This window comes from Nanorana parkeri, unplaced genomic scaffold, assembly GCF_000935625.1.
Source record: "Nanorana parkeri isolate BGI_ZX_2015 unplaced genomic scaffold, ASM93562v1 scaffold255, whole genome shotgun sequence".
In the NCBI taxonomy this organism is placed as follows: domain Eukaryota; kingdom Metazoa; phylum Chordata; class Amphibia; order Anura; family Dicroglossidae; genus Nanorana; species Nanorana parkeri.
This window is the reverse complement of record NW_017306523.1, coordinates 413,961-436,693: the sequence shown is the minus strand read 5'-3', so window position 1 is coordinate 436,693 and position 22,733 is coordinate 413,961. Positions and strand designations below refer to the sequence as shown.

The following is a 22,733-nucleotide window of genomic DNA, read 5'->3' as shown; positions in this document are numbered from 1 at the left end:
AGATGAAGTGGTGCAAATGTAATAATTTATATGCCCTTAACTGATCGCAAACTAACATATTTTCTTCACAGAATAAAATGACATATTGGTTGCTATGAATCTTTGTACAGTGTTCTTTGTGTTCTTAAATGAGCCCTACTATGTGTTTGCTAAATTTAGGCTTGATCCTAAAATGCTTTAATAATCTGCTACTGGGTTCTTATCCCAAATAATGGTAATGTCTTTTCAGGCCAGGTTCTGGGTTCAGGTTATGCGTGATCTTCGCGATGGTGTCAAGCTGAAGAAAGTGCAAGAACGCCAGTACAACATGTTACCCATCGAGTACCAGCTGACCCCTTATGAGATGCTGATGGACGACATTCGTTCCAAACGTTACACCTTAAGAAAGGTCACTGTGAGTCATTGGTTATTGCATCAGTACTGGTAGTTTACATGTATCTATTGAAATATTAAAATGTTGGTAATGAATTTACTGGTCATAAACTATTGTGAGACTCTATTTCTGTTTCTTTGTAGGTTCAGGGTGGCATCGCTCCTCGATTAAAGAAGAGTGCCCATGAAATAATCCTGGATTTTATACGCTCCAGACCTCCGTTAAATCCCGTATGTAGTCCTGCTCTGTAGTAATCATGTATCCTTTGCTTTTAGTTCATCTGCCTTGATAAATTAAGTACTTGCAAATTCCATGGTAGCAGGACTCGGCAATGATATTTGTTCCAAAGCTCTTACTATAAAAGCAGATTATTCATGTGAACAGCTGCTGCTAAGTTCCCGGTAATGGTAATGAGGTCAAATGTGCTTTGAAAATAACTTTTGCAATGTTAAAATGTGCTACAGTTTGTCTTTTGTGTACTTATAATATAATTATCTTTACTTTCTGATGGAAATCTTTAAAATGTATAACAAGTAAATGTTAAAGGCATACTCCAGTCCAAATTAAAAATGAGTGACTACAGGGAGATAAATAAAGGGAGGACAGCTTACTTCGCAGCAGCTGTTCACCTGAATAATAGCTAGTTTTTTTAACGTAGGCATTGCTAACTTTCAACACTACATGAATGTTGGCTGCAGATCAGTGCCTTTTGCACAGAAGATTTCCAATTGTAAGAGAGTTTCAAATTACTTATTAGTCAGCACTTCATCTGCAGTGAAAGGTAACCAACATAATATGTGCTTTAATTACTTGGGTTTAGATTAAACTTTCATTTTCATGTCCCTAATGGCAGTATTTCTTTCCAGGCGTCTGCGCGGAAATTAAAACCCACACCACCTCGTCCTCGAAGTCTGCATGAACGGATACTGGAGGAGATTAAATCTGAGCGAAAACTGCGTCCTGTTTCTCCCGATGAAATTAGGCGTAGCAGGCTTGGTAAGGACACTGTAGGCAGATTGGCAGACCTAGCAATTGGTGCAACTTGCTGTTAAAAGCATATTGTAGAGAGTGAGCTTAGAAAACTAGCGCACAACACAATTATATATATGCAGCTGGTTATAAGATTCTAGGTGTAGTTTTTTTTAATTATTTACTGTGTCAACAGAAGAAAATTATTTAATTGGTTACTTAGGGAAAAAGGTACATTTACCAAGGCACAATTCTTTGTACATTTTATAGATGAACTACAGAAAGGTAAGCTTTATAAAGGCAAGAGCAGCTCCGATATATGATAGTGAATTAAATCCCTGTTTCTCTATCATCCATTTAGGGACTCAGCTGTGATGATAATAAGCAACATATGGTTATACTGCCGCCTACAGGAGAAGTAAACACTAGACCAGTGGTTCTCAACCTGTGTAACCTCGGGACCCACATGTTTCCTTGGTCATTAAGGCGTGACCCAAAAATGATTTCATTTCTGAAACATTTTCATTTATTACACAAAACAACTTGTGCAGTATTCAGCAATATATATTTTGCTGAAAGTAAATGAATTAAAAAAAATTAAAAAGTTTATAAAGAATAAAAATTAAATATTTAAAAAAATGTAAATAAAAACGTGTGGGGGTGGCGGTTGCGGGGTACAGTTCCAATGGATGTTTATATAATGGGGGGTGGGGGGGAAAGTCTGCCCCGGGCGCCCATAACTCTGGTTACGCCACTGATACTGATGGACATTATGTGGGCTTGGAATACATAATGTCCATCAATGTACCCTGTCCTAATGTCCCCTGTCAGTGCAGAACCTGGAGGGGGTGGTGAGGGTGTCTGTATGGGGAAGGGGGGGCATTAGCAGGGGCACCACGGCAGGTTCTCTACTAAGCCCCTGCTAATGCCCCCCGAAGCTTCTGCATTGACAGGAGACATTACGACAGGGGACACTATTGGATATTATGTGGGCTTGGAATACATAATGACCATCGGTGTCCCCTGTCATAAAGTTCCCTGTCAGTGCAGAAGCTGGGGGAGGGGTGCATTAGCATAGGCTCTGCTGCAGGTAAAAAAATTGCAGCGGAGCCCCCTGCTAATGCCCCCCCCCCATACCCTCCCCAGCTTCTGCACTGACAGAGGACAATATGACAGGGGACACTGATGGACATTATGTATTCTGAGCCCAGTCTGTGTAATAACATTAATTGTGTATTTAATTAACATACATTATGACAGGGGACAGTGATGGATATACATGATGGATATTATGTGGGCTTGGAATGCATAATATCCATCAGTGTCCCCTGTCCTGCCACAGTGCACATCTCCCTGCCTGCCTACCTTTCTCTGATTCCAGCCGACTGAACTATCTGGACTGGAGAGTACAGTAGATACAGCGGCGGATTGATATCTGCTGTACTCTCCCGTGCAGACCGGAACTATAACTTAATTGTCGGGCGCCGCGGCCCGATATTAATGCGCCGGCCCGAAAGTGAGGAAATAGTCCCCTCTCTCCCCGGGCCATACCACTTTATCGGAGAGCCCGGGGGAGGCCGGGAGAGAGGGGACAGTTTGACATTATGAGGTCCCACAGGCTGAACCACAAATTCCCCCTCTAGTTCTCTAATGCAGATGGGCCGGTCTATGCAGACATGACGCCGCGACCCACTGCAGAGGGTGTCGCGACCCACTTTTGGGTCGCGACCCACGAGTTGAGAACCACTGCACTAGACTCATAGAAAACTGAAGGCCATCCCCTTTGATGCTATAACCCCTATCACCTCGAACCTGCCCATTTACCCTTAGTGTACTTAGGAGAATGGATGTTTTCTTCCTTTCTGCTATGTTTTTTGAATTTACAGTATTTTTGAATTTGTATATTTTACAACAGCTACTGGTAAGTTCAGACTGGATCTTGGAAATGTTGGCCTGCTTTCAGGCCAAGATCTTCCTGAGCTGGGAGAAATTGACAAAGCTGGAGACTCAGAAGTCCATTTATATGTAAATGTTTGCTGCAGACCTGCATGCAAGTGCTGGGATTTATGGTATCCACCTTCAAAGCAGTCCCTTTTGCTCAGTTTCATGCTTGAACTTTGCAACTGATCATTTCTATGGTGTGAGACATGGTGGCATCTGTACTCAGTGTTGTTGGAAGGATATTGTAACAAGCCCCTGCTCGCTCGGTTCCACTCTCCCGGCACTCCTCTGCTGCTATTGGATCAGATGCCAGACCGCAACGTCTGATTCTTCGATCGTCCGATAATCCGGGATTCGAACTACAGCTATGTGCCGTTCGAATCCAGTTGTGATAGCTCAGAACAAACACCAGGCAGGCTGTATGTAAGTTCCAACAGGGATCTGCTTTATTGAAGACCGGCTCAGTATATATACAGTCCAAGAAGTCTAAACACATAACGCAATCAAACATGAACAGCATGCAAACATCCACTCCCCCCTCCCCGATGCCTTAATGAATGAATAGGGAGAGAGGAGACACATATGATGGGATTATCTCCTGAGTGTATCATTCGGTGATCTACTCATCTACACCCGGAGTCAGCTACTCCTAGAATCAGCTATCCTAATCCCATCATCAACACAATACAACAAAGGGACCAATAAACTGTAACAGTTCAATGTCCAGAATTAACCCTCTTCGGTGCTCCTGGAGTCACAGCCTGTACCTATAATACACACGGGGTCATCCAAATGTAATGCCAGGGAACATGTACAGTACATCCCCTCACACATAAACATGGTAGAACGGTTAATTGTAACCCCAAGAGGTCCGAGGGTGGTCTCCATAGTTCTGGGTCCATAGTCAGTAGGAAGGAGGCTAGCCCCCAGGCTCCTCCAACAGCACCAGTGACGCTTCAGTCCGTCACAGATATTTTTGTGCTAACATAATCTGGAAGTTTATTACGAAGAATTTCAGTCTTCCGGGTTAGGGCGGAGTTCAGGACCATCTGTATCTGTTCAGGTTTGTTGGTTTAAGTAAGATTCAAAGATTTAAATTAACATGCTAGCGTTACAAGCAATTCTGTCTGTCATTACTTCACTGCCCTTCCCCCTTCTGACTGGTCAACCGATCCAGGTTCTATCAGACAATGGCACAGCTACTGCTCACAACTATCATCGGCCGGGGCACCACAAGTGTTGCAGCAGTAAAAAAGGTAGAGTCAATCCTGTCCTGGGCAGAGTTTCATGTTCCAATTTCCTCCACTGTCAACATTCCCCGGGGTAGAGAGCTAGAAGGCAGACTTTCTTAACAGATAATGTCTAGATTGCAGAGAATGATCTTATCATCCGGAAATGTCTGAGACATACTGTATGTCTGCGTTTGGGGGAACTTGATGTGGAATAACTAGTGCCTTGATTCAACAAGTTATTGGACAGGCCTGTTTTCAGGACACAAGAATTGATGGTGGACACAGCAGATGCCGTGGGTTCAGTATTGCCTGATCTATATATCTCCTCCACTAAAATGACCTTATTCAAAGTAACAAGTTTGAGAGGTTTTTAGTCATTCTCATATCTCAGGACTTGCCTTGGAAAGTATGGGATGCTGACCCTGTTTGGCTCTTTGCCGAATCTCTGTGGCCTCTGTGTTTAGTGTCCATTTCTCCTTTAGGCAGCAGTATAACCCTAGGTTGCCTATTATTATGAAAGCTGTGTCCCTCAATGGACTCAAAAGTATTTTATGGTGAGTACAAAAATCTTGCTGTTTTTAAATTTCTTTATTCATGTTTAATTCAAAGGGATTTCACTTTCTCACAATCTTCAGATTTCAATGGTGCTGGTATCATGCATGGTTATCCAGTTCATTAGTATGTGAGCGTATAAAATGTTTCCTTAATAGGTGTATAATTGGGGTTTATTTAAGACAAAGACAAAAAGCAACCAATGAGAAATATGTTTTCATTGTTATGACTGCATTTAAATATCTAAAATATGATATAATGGCTTCTACAGGTAACTGCACACCATTGCTTTATGCTCTTCAGTCTCACTGTGATCTCCGTAGTAGCAATGGTTATATGTATCTGCTAATTCCCTCCAGCATTCTCTTGAATTGTTACATTGTATCTCTTGTTACTAAGATGCAATATTTCCTAGGATCATCAGCTCCTTCTAGTGGCTATAATATGCTTTTTTTTAAAATGACTACTGCCTATAAAATTTGAAGAAGATTCAGCCAGAAGAGAAAATAACACTAAGAACATTAAATTGTGCCCCATTGTCACAACAGCTGGTTAATTCTCACAGAACAAATGCGGTTTCCTTGGACGAATAGCTATGCACATTTTTTATAAATACATCCCAAAGTGTTAAATGTGTTACAGTTTGTTTTCTACATACGCAGCTACAGTCTAAACAGAAAACCCTGTCCCCTGCCAGAACCTGCAGAGTATGACCCCTGGTCTCTGTCTTGAAGCAGTGGTCTCTCTGCAGAGGACAGACACTCTCCTACTGAGTCAGACCTATAGCTCTGTAATCAACAAACTCAGCTAATCTATCTAATCTGTATTGATCTAAGGTATTTCAAGTCCAACATCCATGTCCTTTGAATAAGTACAGCCATGATTTGTTTATGCATGGAGGCTAAAAAATGCACAGCACCACTGACGCATTTCAACCTCAGTTCTTCGTTATAAATGGCATCTGTAATACTTAGTAACCTATTATTGCTGCTGTGGGGTTTTTAAACCTGTGAATAAATGAAACTGATCCAGACCTGTCCAGACCTGAGACCTGTCCCAAATCTATACACCAAAACACCCCCCTTTAGATATACCTCAACCTGTTTATCTCCATATACACTATATTGCCAAAGTATTGGGACACCCCTCCAAATCATTGGATTCTTGTGTTCCGTGAAATTTCCTTGCTACTAAATAGTCCACGGTCAACTGTTAGTGGTATTATAACAAAGTGGAAGCAACCGGGAACAACAGCAACTCAGCCATGAAGTGGTATACAGAGTCAATAGCTACAGACCTCTAAACTTCGTGTGGGCTTCAGATTGACACAACAACAGTGCATAGAGAGCTTCATGGAATGGGTTTCCATGGCCGAGGAGATGCATCCAAGCCTTACCTCACCAAGTGCAATGCGGCAGATGCAGTGGTGTAAAGCACACCGCCACTGGACTCTAGAGAAGTGGAGACGTGTTCTCTGGAGTGCCGAATCACGCTTCTCTGTCTGGCAATCCGATGGACGTGTCTGGGTTTGGTGGTTGCCAGGAGAACGGTACTTGTCTGACTGCATTGTGCCAAGTGTAAAGTTTGGTGGAGGGGGGATTATGGTGTGGGGTTGCTTTTCAGGGGTTGGGCTTGGCCCCTTAGTTCCAGTGAAGGGAACTCTTAAGGCATCAGCCACCACAGAGTCCGGACCTCAACCCGATAGAACACCTTTGGAATGAATTAGAGCAGAGACTGCGAGCCAGGTCTTCTCGTCTAACATCAGTACCTGACCTCACAAATACGCTTCTGGAAGAATGGTCAAACATTCCCGTAGGCACACTCCTAAACCATGTGGACGCCTTCCCAGAAGAGTTGAAGCTGTTATAGCGGCAAAGGGTGGACCAACTCAATATTGAACCCTATGGACTAAGACTGGGATGCCATTAAAGTTCATGTGCGTGTAGATGCATGCGTCCCAATACTTTTGTCAATATAGTGTATCTTATAATTAGGTCTGCCCCATTTTTTTTGCCCATCTGTAGCAGCCATTAATAAGTAGGGTTTCCTTTGGAATTATTTATTTTACTATATAGATGTAGCAGAGGTCTGACGATAGAAGAAAGATCAACTAAAATAACCAGCTATGTCATGACGGTGACTACCTATAGTTGGTGAATTTTTTGTGGTGATAATGTTGGTGAAGCCAAAAACCAGACAACTTAGCAATTCTGGAGCCTGCAATATATACATACCAGTTTGGGAGGACTAGTACCTGGTAAAAATATTTAAACATAAGACATTAATAATAATTATGCAGTAGTTTAATGCTAAATTCCTGTCCCAAAAAAACTTTAATTGAAATACATTGCTGTATATCCACAAAATATGTAAATACACTTTTTGCACCAAATGTCTTTTTAGTATTACCTTATATAAAGTCTTATATAAAGTATGTGGTTAAGCTATGAATTAACATTTTATTCTCTAAAATGTATGTATAAATAAAGGCTAATTTTATGTGCTTTCAGTTTAACCGCATCCACATTTCAGATACTGCTACATAGCACCACGTAATCTGAAATGTTTTGGTCTTGTTTATTATTTTATATACGTGTCCTAACAGACTATTTTTGTTTTTCCAGTAATGCGGCCCCTTAGCATGTCTCACAGTTTTGACTTGTCAGGTAAAATGTGCACCTGGCGTATTGTTGTGGATGTTGTGGTGCATTCTCTGTGTTCATTTGTGGGAGTAGTCTTTCCTTTCTACCATGGTCAGAAATAAGTTAGAAACGAACGGCTTCAGTTAACAGAAGTCTTTGCTCTGGATTTTTCTTTTGATGTGAAAGAGGACCTTGCAGTAAGAGAATATACCTTTTGTGGGTCTCTAAATGCCCTGTTTTAATTCGAGCATGTAAATGCTGCCAGATTTTATTGTCCAAGGGAGAGCAGCGGAAGAACTGTGGAAGCCACACTGCCTCGTCAAGGCCCCTGTGTGTAGTGTGGTCCTAACTAATCTACAAAAGCCTCCATCTTGGAGCATGTATAGCAAAGGATGAATTGGGTGCAGGTTCACCAACAGGAAGCCCATTCCTCCTTAATGGCACAGGGATACACCAGAAGCCCACCACGTCACAATGGCAGATGAAGCCTCTAGTGTTGCCCCACACCAAGTCCAACAAGTGAAACAAATGGCAGACTCCTCAATTCATAACTAGCTTTAAAGTAAAGTGCATATGGAAGAGCTTTACACAGTACAAATGCAAACATTTCCCAGCACACGTACCAGCTATCCTGCAAAAAAAATGACACTGTCTAACTATTAGGGTTAAAAACAGAGGTTTTAGTTGCACAACTTGTGCAAAATACATGGAAGCCACACTGCCTCATCATGGCCCCTCTGTGTAGTGTGGTCCAAACGCTAATCTAGGAGACCCTCTCCAGTCCTGTAACATCTCACAGCACATCAGACAGAGACCCCTTTACCTTAAAAAAACAAACCAAAATTTCCACTGAAAGTGCCCTTTCTTAACATTTCAGTATTCTCCGAGTCTATGATGGGTGGTGACTGTGAGTATATGGATAAAGGACTACTTCACCCAAAGCAATTGGGGGCTATTGGGTACAAACGCCTAAAAATAATACTTGCCTCTGTCTTTTCATTATTAGGATTCACTAAGGCATTACTAAGTAACCAGTGGATCTCAGAAAGTATAGAACAAAATGTAAAAAAATAAATGTTTTTCATTCTGTCAGGTATCCACCTGGAGTCATTATCTAAGGCTCCATTCACATATAGGGTTTGCGTTTCCCGCTCCAGTGTGAATGGTACCTAACAAGCAGGCAAAGGCATACATTACATTCTAAATCTAGAACTAGATGTCCATATTGCAATATCTAGCTGTTTTTCTGCATGCCACTTAAGTTCTTAGAAAACGTTTCTCAGAGATGGGTTAATAGAGGTCTTTGTGGCCAAGGTTTATAGTTAAGAACATGTGACATGCGATTTTTGTATGGTCAAATCTTAAACTTAGTTTTAACAAAAGCATCACTGTTCCTTTGTTGGATACTTCCAGATGGTTGGCATTTTTTTGGAACAGGGCGGGTCACTATATGTTGGAACACCAAATGATCTCAGTATTTCATTTGCACCGTGCAAACGCTTAATAATATTAAGGTTTCTTTGTCACCATCTCTTATATAGACTTTCCTATATCCTTTTTGATCTTTCTTTTAAAGAAGCATGTTTTGCTTGAGAATACCAGTATATAATAAAATGGGATTTTAACAAGAAAGCTGTCAATAAAAACATACAAATAAAACCCAGCCTTTAGTTCTAGCAATTGGAAATGGTTCTTCTGGAACACTGGCAATATACTGTGAATAAAATATCCTTTACCTGCATAAACACACTTTCCCCTGGTATAGTGCAACCTTTGCATGACTGCAGTTCACCAGTGCTGTCAGCAAAAAATTCTAGAGTGCCGATAACGCTTGGTCTTAGATGAACAGATCACATCATTAATAAAAGTAGTATTAAAGGCTGTGGTTTTTTTAAAATCTTATTGCATTCTCTGTATGAGTCTTTTTGACTCCATACACACACACACACACACACACACACACACACAAACACTTACCTGTCAACGCCGGTCACTAAAGCGATCCTCTGGCCCACACTTCCTGGTTGCGGGAGAGGATACTGAGGGCAGAGGAGCCAAAGCCTTCCTCTGCCGACAGTCAAACTGTTGGGTGGGGAGGAGGGGCTTGGCCTGCTATAGGGCTGGGTTTGTCTGTGGACGCACACAGCTACTGCGGGCACGGCTGGGTCTGCACACGCATGAGTGCCTCCACAGCAGTCGCTTAACTGCTGGCGGCACCCGTGCAGGGGGTAGGTAGAGAGGATGCAGGAACCCACTAGAAAACGAGGAATTGAGTAATTAAAAAAACAAAAAAACAGAGGTCTGCAATAAAGGCCTCCAAGTGATAAATATAAAAAAAAATTAAAAGCTTGAATATCACTTTAATGCAAGCCCACAGTGACTTAGTTTGGCAGAGATTGCAAACGTTTGATGTTATGAACCTTGTTCAGATCAAATAAATGGTGGCTGTATTAAAAAGATGAAAAGGCATGAAAAGTGTTCATGTATCTGTTGTATAGAGCCTCAAAACTTGCACTCAGAAAACTTGGAATGTTAGATTGTGTTTACTTGTTGGGCACAGCATTGAACATGCTCGTCTGACATCAGCTTTAAAGCAGAACTGAAGACAAATAAAAATGCATCCTGATGGACGACCACATGAAAATATGGCCTGATTTTCCAATGTCCTCTTCCCTAAAGTATCTTGATCTGATATCCTCCATGTAAAGAAAATATGGACCATGATAATAAGGCATCCTTTTTGAATTAATCCCTATTAGAATAAAAAATAACTAGCATCTCAGCCTTTTCCCATCCTCATAGGAGTGATATGTTTGAATTCCATATGGAGTCCACATCCAAATCCCATTTGTTAATCAAACCCAAGGATTGACCAAAATTAGTGAGGTATTTTGGACTAGCATCAGCGAAAATGGGGAAAAAAAGGTTCATGGAAGCTTTATAGTAGTATCACTCTATAGGTAGAATAATGTGCATTTTTCACACATCAGTCCAGTTGAGGAGGTTTTCTTAAGGGAAAATGTTTTATATTGACCCCGAGCTCGGTTTTACTAATAATATTTGAATAGATATAAAATTATATAGGTAACCTTTTATTGCCTTAATCTAAACTGTAAATGATACTGAGCATCTGCTAGGAAGGTACCGCGAATATCATCAAAGGGAACTGAGAGCCACCTATGGCTTCTGAGCCATTGGCTGTGTGACATGCAAAGCGCCGAACATAACTGCTCCAATCTCTTCTTCATATAGTATTTTCATTCTGAATTATATTTTGTTTCTTAATGAGCTTTTACTTACTATCTCTAATCATTCCTGACCATGAGAGAAATATTTTTTTACCATTAATCATTCATGTTTTTTAATTTCACATTTCATTTCACAGTCTTGTACAGAAAACTAATTTAATGTGGTGTCTGTGGAGAAAAAATACAGCTGCCAATAAATATATCTTGATGATAGTTTTCTTTTAAAGCAGTAGTCTACAAGCTCTTTTATCATTATGAAAGGGCTGGAAAAATCCCTGGAGCCAGGTAGCCAAAACATGTATGCAAAAATGTACTACTGGCTCCTTCTTTTTTAAAACTTCATTTGTTATCAATTAACGTGTGTGTTCCTGGACTTCATAAATTTGCTGTTGGTGCCTACGCTAGACTGAATTTTGCCTGAAATCTATAAGAATATATCTACCTCTATATTATAAGTAGAGCTTAAATAATATGTTATTGCCCCAAAAAAATATGCACTACATCTCTCAGATGCATGCACATTTCACTGTGTTTTATCCCTTTAAAGACCCTGTAAGTACAAAAATACCTGTTGATCTGCCAGCAATGCACCCCACTCCCATGTCCTGGTGTGAGTTGACACAAGGCATTTTTTTGTACTAAGTGATGTCAGCCCTGCCCAGTTGTCTGTTGCTAAACAACTCAACAATTCCCACTCTCAGATCTCTGCAACATAAAGAGTAATCATTCAGTAGTCCAAGATAAGAACTAGAAGGGCTCACAGTGCGTTTGCGCACAGACGGGATTAACGAGGAAACCGGCATTTATTTACAAAGTATTAGTTTGTAATTGTTAATAATATGCCATCCATGGCAGTAAATGATGGATGGCATATTATTAACGGTCACAATTAACGATTTAAACTAAATACTTTGTCAATAAATGCCTGTTTCCTCGGTAATACTGGTCTGTGCGCAACAAGCGTAGATGTTGAGGTCAGCAAATTCGACTACGTCGGCGTTCTCGACAGAACATGTGTCCCTACACACACATAATATAATTCCCAGTCCCCCCCACATATAAAATTGTGTAATTCCCAGTCCCTCCCCCATATAAAATAATATAATTCCTAGTCCCCCGCATACCCACATGTAAAATAAAATACACAGCCCCCTCTCCTGCTTACCTTGTTGCAGGGAGGAGGCTGTGAGCCACGATCATCGATCCCTGGTGATTTAGTGGTGGACTGGTAATGTCTGCAGCAGACCTTATTAATCAATCCTTTCGGCCAACGTTCAGAGAAGGCGCTGGCTGAAAGGATCCGAGTGCGGCCACAGAAGCAGCTATGCGGTCTGCATCTGACAGAGATGTAGACCTGTAGCTGCTCCCGCAAGTCTGGTACGCGGTCCATGACCGCGTACCAGATTTGTGAGCTGGCTGCGGGCTACATAGTACCGCCAGCCAGTACTGTGAGACCACTGATTTGGAGCAACAGTATAAAAATGTTACATTTCCCTCTAAAATCATATTTGATGCAAGCATTTAGTATTTTTTATATTTTTACATATTCTGGGTTTTATTAGAAACATGGGATGTTAATAAGGTGGTGTAACTTTATATTGGAAGCACCTGCTCAGCAAAATTTCGGTCCTCAGATTTACAAATTACAGAGCTTACAAATTACATTTGCATGTATAAAAGATGCTGCAAGGCCACTATAGGCTTTGTTGATCTAAACCAGTGATGTGTACAGTCATCAAACCCTTTGCTCAGCCTGACTACTGTTGATCACTTGTACCACCGACATACAACCACTTTACTGCCATAGCCACCACCATGCATTCTTTCCTTACTGCTCGATTTCAGATCGGGCAATGATTTCCTGTTTGTGGACCACAACAGATATACCTGGCTGACACGTGTTGGGGAAAAATAGTGGTTTAAACAGGTTAGAAAAACCTTGAAAACTTTGTCCTGTCACTATTGGTTTTCCAAGACAAGTAGCACCAAAGTTGTCTGCTCCTTCCTCCCCCCTCCTTCGTTCTCTTGGCATTCACCCCCCACCCCCACCCCCTTACTCTTGGATAATGTGAACATGCATATGTACAGAATCTTTTTGGACAAAATTATCACATCTGCTCATCATCTGATGTCTGTGGTCACCTTTTCAACCTATTGTTGTACCTGCTACTGACAGCATATTCTCTTATAGGAAGGTCATGCACACATGCACTGCTTGGCCAAAAAAAAAAAGTCACCATCTGGATTTAGCTAAGCAAATAGGTCAGAGCCTTAAGTTCGTTGGGTCTAGGTTCAACAATGTTATGTCCCCAAAAAATGAGGTCAGCTGCCTACCTAAATTTACTGAATGACCAGGTTTTTCCATCATTTAATTTTTTCTTCCCTGGTGGCATGGGCAGATTCCAAGAAGACAATGCCAGGATTCATTGGGCTCAAGTTGTGAAAGAGTGGTTCAGGGAGCATAAGGCATCACATGGATTGGCCACCACAGAGTCCAGACCTTAACCCTATTGTAAATCTTTGGGATGTGCTGGAGAAGATCTTGGTGAAAAATGAATGCAACCCTGGACAGAAATAAATGTTGTGACATTGCAAAAACTTATGGAAATGATGCCACGGAGAATGTGTGCCCTTCTGAAAGCTACAGCGGTCCAATTAAATATAGTGTGACTTTTTTTTTTTGGCCAGGCAGTGTATAAACCCTGGCTTTGCAATGTGTTGTTCACACTGAGAATGATTACCATCAATGGTACTAGCCCCACTTTTTGAAACATACTAATCTAGTAAGTTTATATGCCTAGATATATACCATGGACCTGGCCACTAAACAATAAGCTAGCCTATAGTTTCTCCTACCATTATACTAATGTTTTGTGATGCTGATAGTTAAGTTACCATAGCTCGTATGTGATGAGAAACTATACAGATTTAGAATTGATTCTGCTTTATTTACCCATATCATTATATGATTTACTTCACAATCTGCTTCTTTAAGAAGTGGGAACAATATTTTAAGCAATTTCCATTTGTATCTTGTAAATCTATACTGAACAAGACAAGTCGAGACAATTTTCCCAGTAACAATGTCATTTAACATAACTTGTATAACTAGGATACAAAAGCTTTTTCCATCTTGTGTGTTTCATAGCTTGATTCTGTTCCATTATGTAAATGTAAAACATTTTCTTGTTTCATGCATCAGATGTTTCTACTCCTGAAGTCACAAGAAAGCAACCAGAGAGCACAGTGTTAAATGGTGGTGTAACTGAGTCTTCCAGAAAAAATGGACGTTCCTTGCAAGTGACTGTTCAACGCAAGAGACTTCTAAAAGCTCCAACCTTGGCTGAGTTGGACAGTTCAGAGTCAGAGGTAAGCCTATCTCTAATTGGTGGCAAGCCACATTATTGACATTAAGATAACCTGGGAAAAAACAACCTTCATTTACATCTGTGTAAGCACATACTTTAAGGTCACTGCAAAGGACAAGGGGGCACTCTTTGCGTCTGGAGGAAAAGAGGTTTAACCTTTGCATACGGAAATAATTCTTCACAGTTAGAGCTGTGAAAATATGGAATAGACTCTCCCAGGAGCTAGTTCTAGCTAGCTCAGTTATCTGTTTTCTGTTTTAAAAAAAAATATCTGGATGTATTCCTAAATGCACAGAATAGTACTGGATATTGAGTTCTTATAGGTATATTAAGCACCAGAGATTGCTGATCCAGGGAATATCCGATAGCCTTATGGGATCAGGAAGGAATTTTTCTCCCCCGTTGGAGCAGATTGAATCATGCTTTATGGGGGGGCGGGGGGTTGCCTTTCTCTGGATCAACAGTGGGTAACTGTGGGCATAGTGTTCTGTTTTTTTTCTTCTCATCTCTATAGGTTCAACTCGGTGGACTTGAGTCTTTTTTCAACCTGACTAACTATGTAACTATACTGCAGCCCTCTTTAGGTTAGCATTAGCAATGCACTTCACTAGATGAAGACAAGTTCCCATTTACATTAGTCAGTAAAATGTTTTTGTTAATAATAAATGATAACATTTGAAAAAAATGAAAAGACCAATAATACAAAAAAATTATGTATTCTATTGACGGTATGTCATTAAGATAGTTCAGAGGTCACCTGAAATGTAACCGTTTACTGTATGTCAGGTGTCCAACCTCAAACATGTTTTTCCAGTGTGGTGTGTGAATTAGGGCATCTAACACAGCAGTAATATCTATTCTGAACATTTATATACAGTATAAGCTGGAATGTAAATCTCAGAAAAAAGTAAGTAAGGCTAAATAGGAAGCACATATAAACCTGCTCCATTATAGTATCTTAACGTGGACCTAAACTCAAAAAGTAAAGATTTGCTATGTTATAGGGAACATCTAGAAATGATAACTGAGCCTAAGCAGTACCCTAAAAAATACAGCTTTTGTCAAAAATTCTTCAAAAGTTACCCACTAGACCACCCGAGCCAGCTCACTGCTTCTGTAATCACTGAAGCGTGTCTCCTCCTCCGCTGCACAGATAGACTGCTCCTCAGCGTCCTCGCATATATACACGCGGTTAATAGAACGTGATGACACCAGGATCCTTATACTGTTGCATCAGAGGGGGAGAGATGGTCTGGTCGGTAAAACTCAGTTCTTCTTTAAATGGATAACATATTGGGGAATATAAATTTATTCCAGAGCTATAATGCACTTGTTTTTTTTCCAGCTTGACTAGCGCTTTAACCACCTCCGGGCCACAATACGTCTAAATACAGCGACCCGCAGAAGTGGTTAAAACAAGAACATGGCTGCTGATCTCTCCTCCGATCACTGGACCCAGAAGTGAATGTGGGGGCAGATCTCTGCTTCCTCAGCTTCTTTGGGGTCCCTAGGTGAGACATTAGGGGTCTGAAAAACCCCTGATGTCTCCATAAAGAGTACCTATCACACCCTATCTGCTATAACATAGGGGGCTTGTTAGCCCCCCAGGTGATCGCAATAAGCTTAGTGTAAAAAAAAAAGGGTTTAAAAAATAAATAAAATTAAAGTAACATACAAGAAAAAGAAAAAATGTAAAGTCTCCTGCCTCCCACGTGCACGCACATACATACGCAAAAATGCGTCAGAGCGCCTACACGCAAAAATGAAAATTGCGCTACACATGTCGCATATGGTCGTGAACGTTGGAGTGAGAGCAATAATCTCAGAGCCATTAATCACTGTTACCGCTAAACTGATGAGCTGTAAATGCGTTTTAAAAGTCCCCTGTGGGAAATTCGGTGTAATTAAATTTTTTTGCGGCATCACGGGCGAACGCAATTTTAAGGCTTGACATGCTTGGTATTTACCAGACGTGACCCCGTCTTTACCAAAAAATCGGGTATTATATTCTGTTTCTGTGCACTAAATTTTAATTAAGTGTATTTTAATCTAAAAATACTGGTTTGATGAACATTTGCACTAATACCGTGCAACATAAAAAATTGCAACTAGCATTTTTTAATTCTACAGGGCCTCTGCTTTCAGAAAATATATAATTGTTTGGGGGTTTTAAACTGTTTTCTAGCCAAAAATTTATATTTTATCATGTGTGCGTGCGCAAATAGTAAGAAATTGCTCCGGACAGCAAGTGGTTAATATTTCTATTCCCAGCCATTTTGTGACTAGATATTTAAAGGTAAGGAGGATTACACCTTTTGTGGTGAACAGAAAGACATAGCTTGCATTTTACTATGCTGTCTTTTCCTATTAATAGATTTCACTACATAAATATGTCTAAGCTCAGCCTTTGATTCAAGCCTAAAAATGATCCAGGCTCCGTTCTGGGTGATTACATGGTTATGCAGTGCTTTTTATGAAAGGGTCTGTAAAACGCCACCTAGCTTTACCACGTGTCACCTAAGATTTTTATTACATCATCCATGTTTTGTACACTAACATGAATCTGCCATTCCAGCAAAGTGCATTTAAACTAATATTATAAAATTTAAGTACAACTTGTCTTTAAAGCAGCTCTTTTCTACCCAAGAAAAACCCTTTATCATAGACTCCAGCTGCATGCTGGATGTTTTGGGAGAGTAAAATATACTCTTCCCAATACTTAGAGCCGGCATGGGACACTGTAGCTGTCACACACCGTCTCTGTATACTGAGAGCTGAGATCACAAACCGCTAATAGCTGGGTTCACAGCTTCTCCCTGCAGACAGCGGTAACGGTCAGTCACTGCTTCCTACTGGGATCCCCTCTTTGTTCCGCCTTAGCTCATTGGAGGGACAGACAGGTTTAGGGGTGGGCTCAGCTCTCTCTGGTTCTAGAGAGGCAAAGCCAGCTGTCAATCAGGCAGCGGAGTGGATTTCGACAATATTGTCAGGAACCTTCCTGGCAGCAGTGCGGTTCTGCGTTGTGAGATTATAGGGGGCAGTAGCCCACTATATGCTGATTTTGGGTCACAGGGGTACATTAATAAGTTAACTTCTGAGACCCAAAAGAGAAGTAAAGCCAAGAAAATGTTTGGCTGTACTTTTCTTTTAAACGCTCTCTATGTTGAGATTAAGCTCCACATCTCCTGGTGCTAACCTGTACCTCCTGTCATTCATCTGCCAAATGGAATTGCCTGTACTGGCCCCACAGGCTCTGGAATTTAACAGATGAATGACAGGGGTGGTAGTGGGGCTTACTCTCAGCCTGGAAAGAAACCAAGACCCTTAATACAGCCTAGACCTATGATTGAGGGTCATCTCCAGGCACAAGTGTGGTGATATGAAAACAAAAGAAAAAAAGGTCACAAGCACTCCAGCATGTAAAAAAGTCAATGTTTATTGACTTCACAGGTGTCGCATCATCAGAGCAATGTTTCGGAACAGCAAAGTCCCTTCATCCTGCTCCTCCAAAGGAAGGGACTTTGCTGTTCCGAAACGTCGCTCTGATGATGTAACCCCTGTGAAGTCAATAAACATTGACTTTTTTACATGCTGGAGTGCTTTTGACCTTTTTTTTATTTTTGGACTTATTGCGGAGGCATCCACAGTCATTTCAGCACCCACCCTACAATAAGTGTTTTTCCTCCGGTCAGGAGTGTGATGCGTGTGTATGTTTTTAGAACTGTGATATGAAAACAAGTACAGATAATTGCATGTACTTTGGCTATACTTTTATACATTTTGGTGGACATGTCATTTTAATCGCCTTGAAGGCTGTTCCGACTTTGTTCCTATGTAATTGTAAATATTATTATTATAATATAGGATTTATATAGCACTACAGGTTGCACAGCGTATTACAATATAAGGGAGACATTACAGTTACAATACAACTCAAAACAAGATGGTCATGAATATTTTAATAAAGACACAAGTCATTAACAGAGGGAGTCCATTATGTAGCTCTGACTTAGAAGCCGCTTAACAGTTCAAAACTAGTAGACTTCCTTGTTAAAATAATCATGAAAAATCATCTATGAACTCTTCTAACTTTAATGCAAGCGCTACAGAGTAGTAAAAAATATTCTGGTGTACTGAAACAGTCATCAAAGATAAACAGCAGTGCACAAAGTGATATCATCCAAATCAATCAGTAAGAAATATTATTTCATTGTTCTGTTAGAGAAGAAATCTGATTGGATGCATTGCCCATTGACATTGCTCTACGTAATTAAATGTGTACAAGAATGCCTTTTTTATTTTTCTTTCTTTTTTTGTTTTCTTTTCTTTATTTTAAAAGTCATCTGTGTGGTTTTTTTTTGTTCATAGTGTATACAACTAATTAAACACTGCTTCATTTGTGTTCTTCATCATTACATCTTAGCAGATCTTAAAGCTGGATTCCTGGCAAAAAAAAACACACATTAAAACGACATGAATGTTAACAGTTTTCACTTCCAAGAATCTGTAATCTTTTTTTACCCAGCCTCTTGATCCAATCACCCTGACAGGCAGCAAAGCCAGGTCTGCAGATTGCACTGTAGCTAAGCAAAATGGCCTGGTCCAGGACACACCCCAGTCTGGGATTGGACAATGAAGAAGTAGCAGCATGCTGAATAGGCTATCTGTGTGCTCCCCTTCCTGATGTTCACATGGTTAGAAATACAGCACAGTCTATGCAATAGAACCCAATTGGCTTTCTAACCACACTCGAGGAAAAATAATTTACACACCACAATTGGTATGTAAATTATCATTAAAGAGCGGTTTGCTATCTGCAGACAGCTGCTGCCAAGTAAAAAAACAATCTTAACTTGCAGCACACTGCACCACATAACGCCCAGCTTCCGGGCACCAAAGAGAGGGAGCGGTGCAACTTGAGCATTACTCACCACTTCTTACTATGGCCCATTCAAAAATTGTTTTCAAAGATTACAAGGCATTCTGTGATTTGGATGGTGTCACCTCCACACCCCTGCTCTCCTCCAATCACAGGTGTCTTGTATTATTTGAATAAATACAAGGCATTTTGTAAATGGGCAATAGTGAGGAGGGTTGGGTGATGTGACCAGACCACTCTACTGTTCCAGTTGCATCTTTCACTCCCCTGTCAAGCCCGAACACTTGACATTATATGCAGGAGATGAGGTGCTGCAAAGCAAGTTTATTTTTTTATACTTTGCAAGGGCCCTCCACATATAACACGCATATGATGATAATTTACACACTGATTTTTTTCCTGGAGTGTCGCTTTATAGTGTTGATCCTCCTTCTACTCATGTGCAAGCCATTACAGGAAGAGGATGTCAAGCCAGGTTTAGGGACTAGTTTTATGTAATATATTAATAATTTTAAATGAACACAAAACAGGAATAAATTAACATGTTTTTTTATCTGCTTGGAGTTCAGCTTTGAAGATGACACTACTGTTTGTTTTAGAGAGCACTTAGACATTTTCCCATTGAGTAATGTAAACAAAAGTAATAGTAGACTTTGCGATGTGTAACCAGTATTTATGTACATATGTCTGCAAGTTCACTTTCATTAGACTAGGCGGTTGGAACTACAGACTTCTCATATTATGGAAAATTCTCTGACATTGCAATTTCTGACTGCTACTTGTAGATTACTGATCTTTATCTGGAGTCATTAGTAGTCAGCTTTTCGTGTTTGTTACATAAGGCTTAACTTTAGGCAGATATGAAAAAACACAAGTTAATGCAGCTATGTCTTTATTAAAAATGATTACATGTATTTTAATGCAATTAGTGTAAGTGTCTGACATTTGCACGAATATTAAATTCCTTTGATCATTTGTATACTAGTTCACTGGGAGAGGGAGTGCCAGCATTGTGAGCCAGTCAGGCTCTTGTGCAATGCACAGTGCTATCAGACTAACACTTAGAACGTGCTGACAGGAGGATGATTGCTGTGTTGCTTCTCCTCCAGTGCCCCACCTGCAGGGTGGGGTTGTGTCCTGAACCAAAGTGTCCTGCTAGTTCAGTAAAGATCAAAGACCTAACAGTGTTGTCTGACAGGGGTCTCTGCTTCATAAAGGCCGTGACACACTGCAGGCAAAGCAGCGCGGAGCGGTGGCGCACTGCCTTTGCGAGCAGTGTGTCATGTCATTTTCTCCTGGGCACCTCAGCTGGCGAGAGCTCGCGGAGCTGAGCGTGCCGAGATCAACAATTCCAACTTCAGCCAATCGGCTCGCGCGAATAAACCAGCGGGTCGGTATGCGAGAGCTGGCTGGTTGTTACGGACGAGCCGATTGGCTGAAGGTGCAGTCAATCATCTGACTGCAGTCAGCTCACACACTGCACGCAAAGCTCCGTGCCGGATAGCTTTGCTTCGCTCTGCACGGCTTCGCATGCAGTGTGTCACGGCCTTAATCCTATGGGCATACCACTGCGCTCTTAAGACCGTGACACACTGCACGCGGAGCGGTGGCGCGCTGCCTTTGCGAGCAGTGTGTCATGTCACTTTCTTCTCGGCACCTCAGCTTGCGAGAGCTCGCAGAGCTGAGCGTGCCGAGATGAACAATTTCAACTTCAGCCAATCGGCTCGCGCGTATAAACCGGCGCGACGGGATGCGACGTCTGGCCGGTTGTTACAGACGAGCCGATTGGCTGAAGGTGCAGTCAATCATCTGACTGCACTCAGCTCACACACTGCACGCGAAGCTCCGTGCCGGAGAGCTTTGCTTTGCTCTGCACGGCTTCGCGTGCAGTGTGTCACGGCCTTTACCAGTAAGCTCCATGCGAGAGTGGGTGCTGGAATGACTGCAGGTGGCACCGCTGCAATCCAAGGGATGGAGTATGTCACCAGCACACAGAGGATCTGCGTCTAAAACACCTTTATTGATGTTTAAACATTATAGTCAAACAAACATCAATGTTTCGGGACCACACAGGCTCCCTTCATCAGGCATAATATAATATGGTATTTTTAATATATATATGTATATATATATAAAATGACTGATAAAGGGACCCTCTGTTGTCCCGAAACGTTGTTTGTTTGACTATAATGTTTAAACATCAATAAAGGTGCCTTGGACGAAGATCCTCGGTGTGCTGGTGACATACTCTATGCCTTGTTTCATAAGCCTGAATCAACAGAATTTTATTGTTTTTACAGATAATATTTATTTCAAATGTATATTTAACTGTTTGCCTGGAATTCAGGTTTGACTTTTCTAAACCTATGAAACATGACAGCACAATCATTGAGATTAGTGTGAGATGGGCGAAGAGACACTATGCAAAGAAGAACAAACAGATTAAGTTTGGTCACACTAGCCTGCATGCTAAAACACGCGGGGGGGATGCGTATTAGTTTCAGCGCATCGTACTGTTTACTTTTTTAACTTAATTTGGAGTTTACAAAGTATACGCTCTATTCAAGTCACCAGGTGGCTTGCAGTGCCATCCATGTAGTATGTCTGCATTTTTTCACACTGCACCGTCCATCACACCTCCATTGCGGTGTGAACAGGGCACATAGAAAGGAATTGCTTTCTATGTGCCCTAGTGGTGACTGGTGTTCTGCTGTTGATCAGTTGCTGAAAAAAGCCAGTCACCGCAATGGTGTGAGCGACCCCTAAATAATAGTAGCAGAGCAAAATGCATTTTAGTTATTGTAGATTTTTCACAGCACTAAAATGGCTTCACACTAAAACGTTTCTAGAAAAAGTAGATTGCAAAGAGATTGTAATGTTTTATATCTCTTCCACATTTTTTCCTACATACTTGAAATATGTTTTAAAGGGGGGGGAGACAGGTTGGAGGAAGGGGTGTAAGAGCCACCCAGGATCGTGGTTCAAGTGTGTATAACTTTGTCACAACCAATTAAAGGAGAACTATGAAGTGAGTGCTTTTCACTCACCTCATAGTTCTAGCCGACCTGTGACAATGAGACTGTCACAGGTCAGCTCAGTAGATCGGGAAGTGAGCGAACACATACCGGCGTTCTCTCACTTCTCGATCCTGTCATGGCTCTCTGCCGTGACGGGTGGGACTGGATTCCCCCCTCCCCGCTCCGATCCTCCAGCACTGACTGGCTAAACGGACGGGGGAGGGGGCAGTTACAGCTGGCTCTGCCTCTAGATAGGCAGAGCCAGCTGTCACGGATGGGCGGATCCAGGCATAATTATCGGGATCTGCTTCAGCTGCGGCGTCTCGGTATACCGCGAGCTGTAGCTTGCGGTATAATGAGCTTAGGGTGACGGGAGGACGCTAGTTTGTGTCCTCCAGTTACCCTAAGGAGAACTATGGTCGGACGGCAAGAGGTTAAAGGAGAACTATGGGGTTAGCGCTTTTCCCCATAGTTCTCCTTTAACCTCTTGCCGTCCGCCCGTAGTAAAAAAA

The 22,733-nt window shown here is 41.4% G+C and overlaps 1 protein-coding gene across 9 annotated transcripts in view; it reads left to right on the top strand.

Annotated features, from left to right (window-relative positions):
* The window catches only part of SPIRE1 (spire type actin nucleation factor 1), a 147,000-nt gene that overhangs the window by 99,786 nt on the left and 24,481 nt on the right, over positions 1-22,733 (top strand). For 5 of the 9 annotated variants that reach the window (XM_018556849.1, XM_018556848.1, XM_018556844.1 and 2 more), the window contains 5 exons: positions 230-394; positions 517-603; positions 1,240-1,369; positions 7,692-7,733; positions 14,160-14,326. In XM_018556849.1, the coding sequence (XP_018412351.1) occupies positions 230-394; positions 517-603; positions 1,240-1,369; positions 7,692-7,733; positions 14,160-14,326 (591 nt within the window). The remainder of the gene's footprint in view (positions 1-229; positions 395-516; positions 604-1,239; positions 1,370-7,691; positions 7,734-14,159; positions 14,327-22,733) is intronic. The other 4 variants (XM_018556851.1, XM_018556850.1, XM_018556847.1 and 1 more) reach the window with 1 other exon arrangement.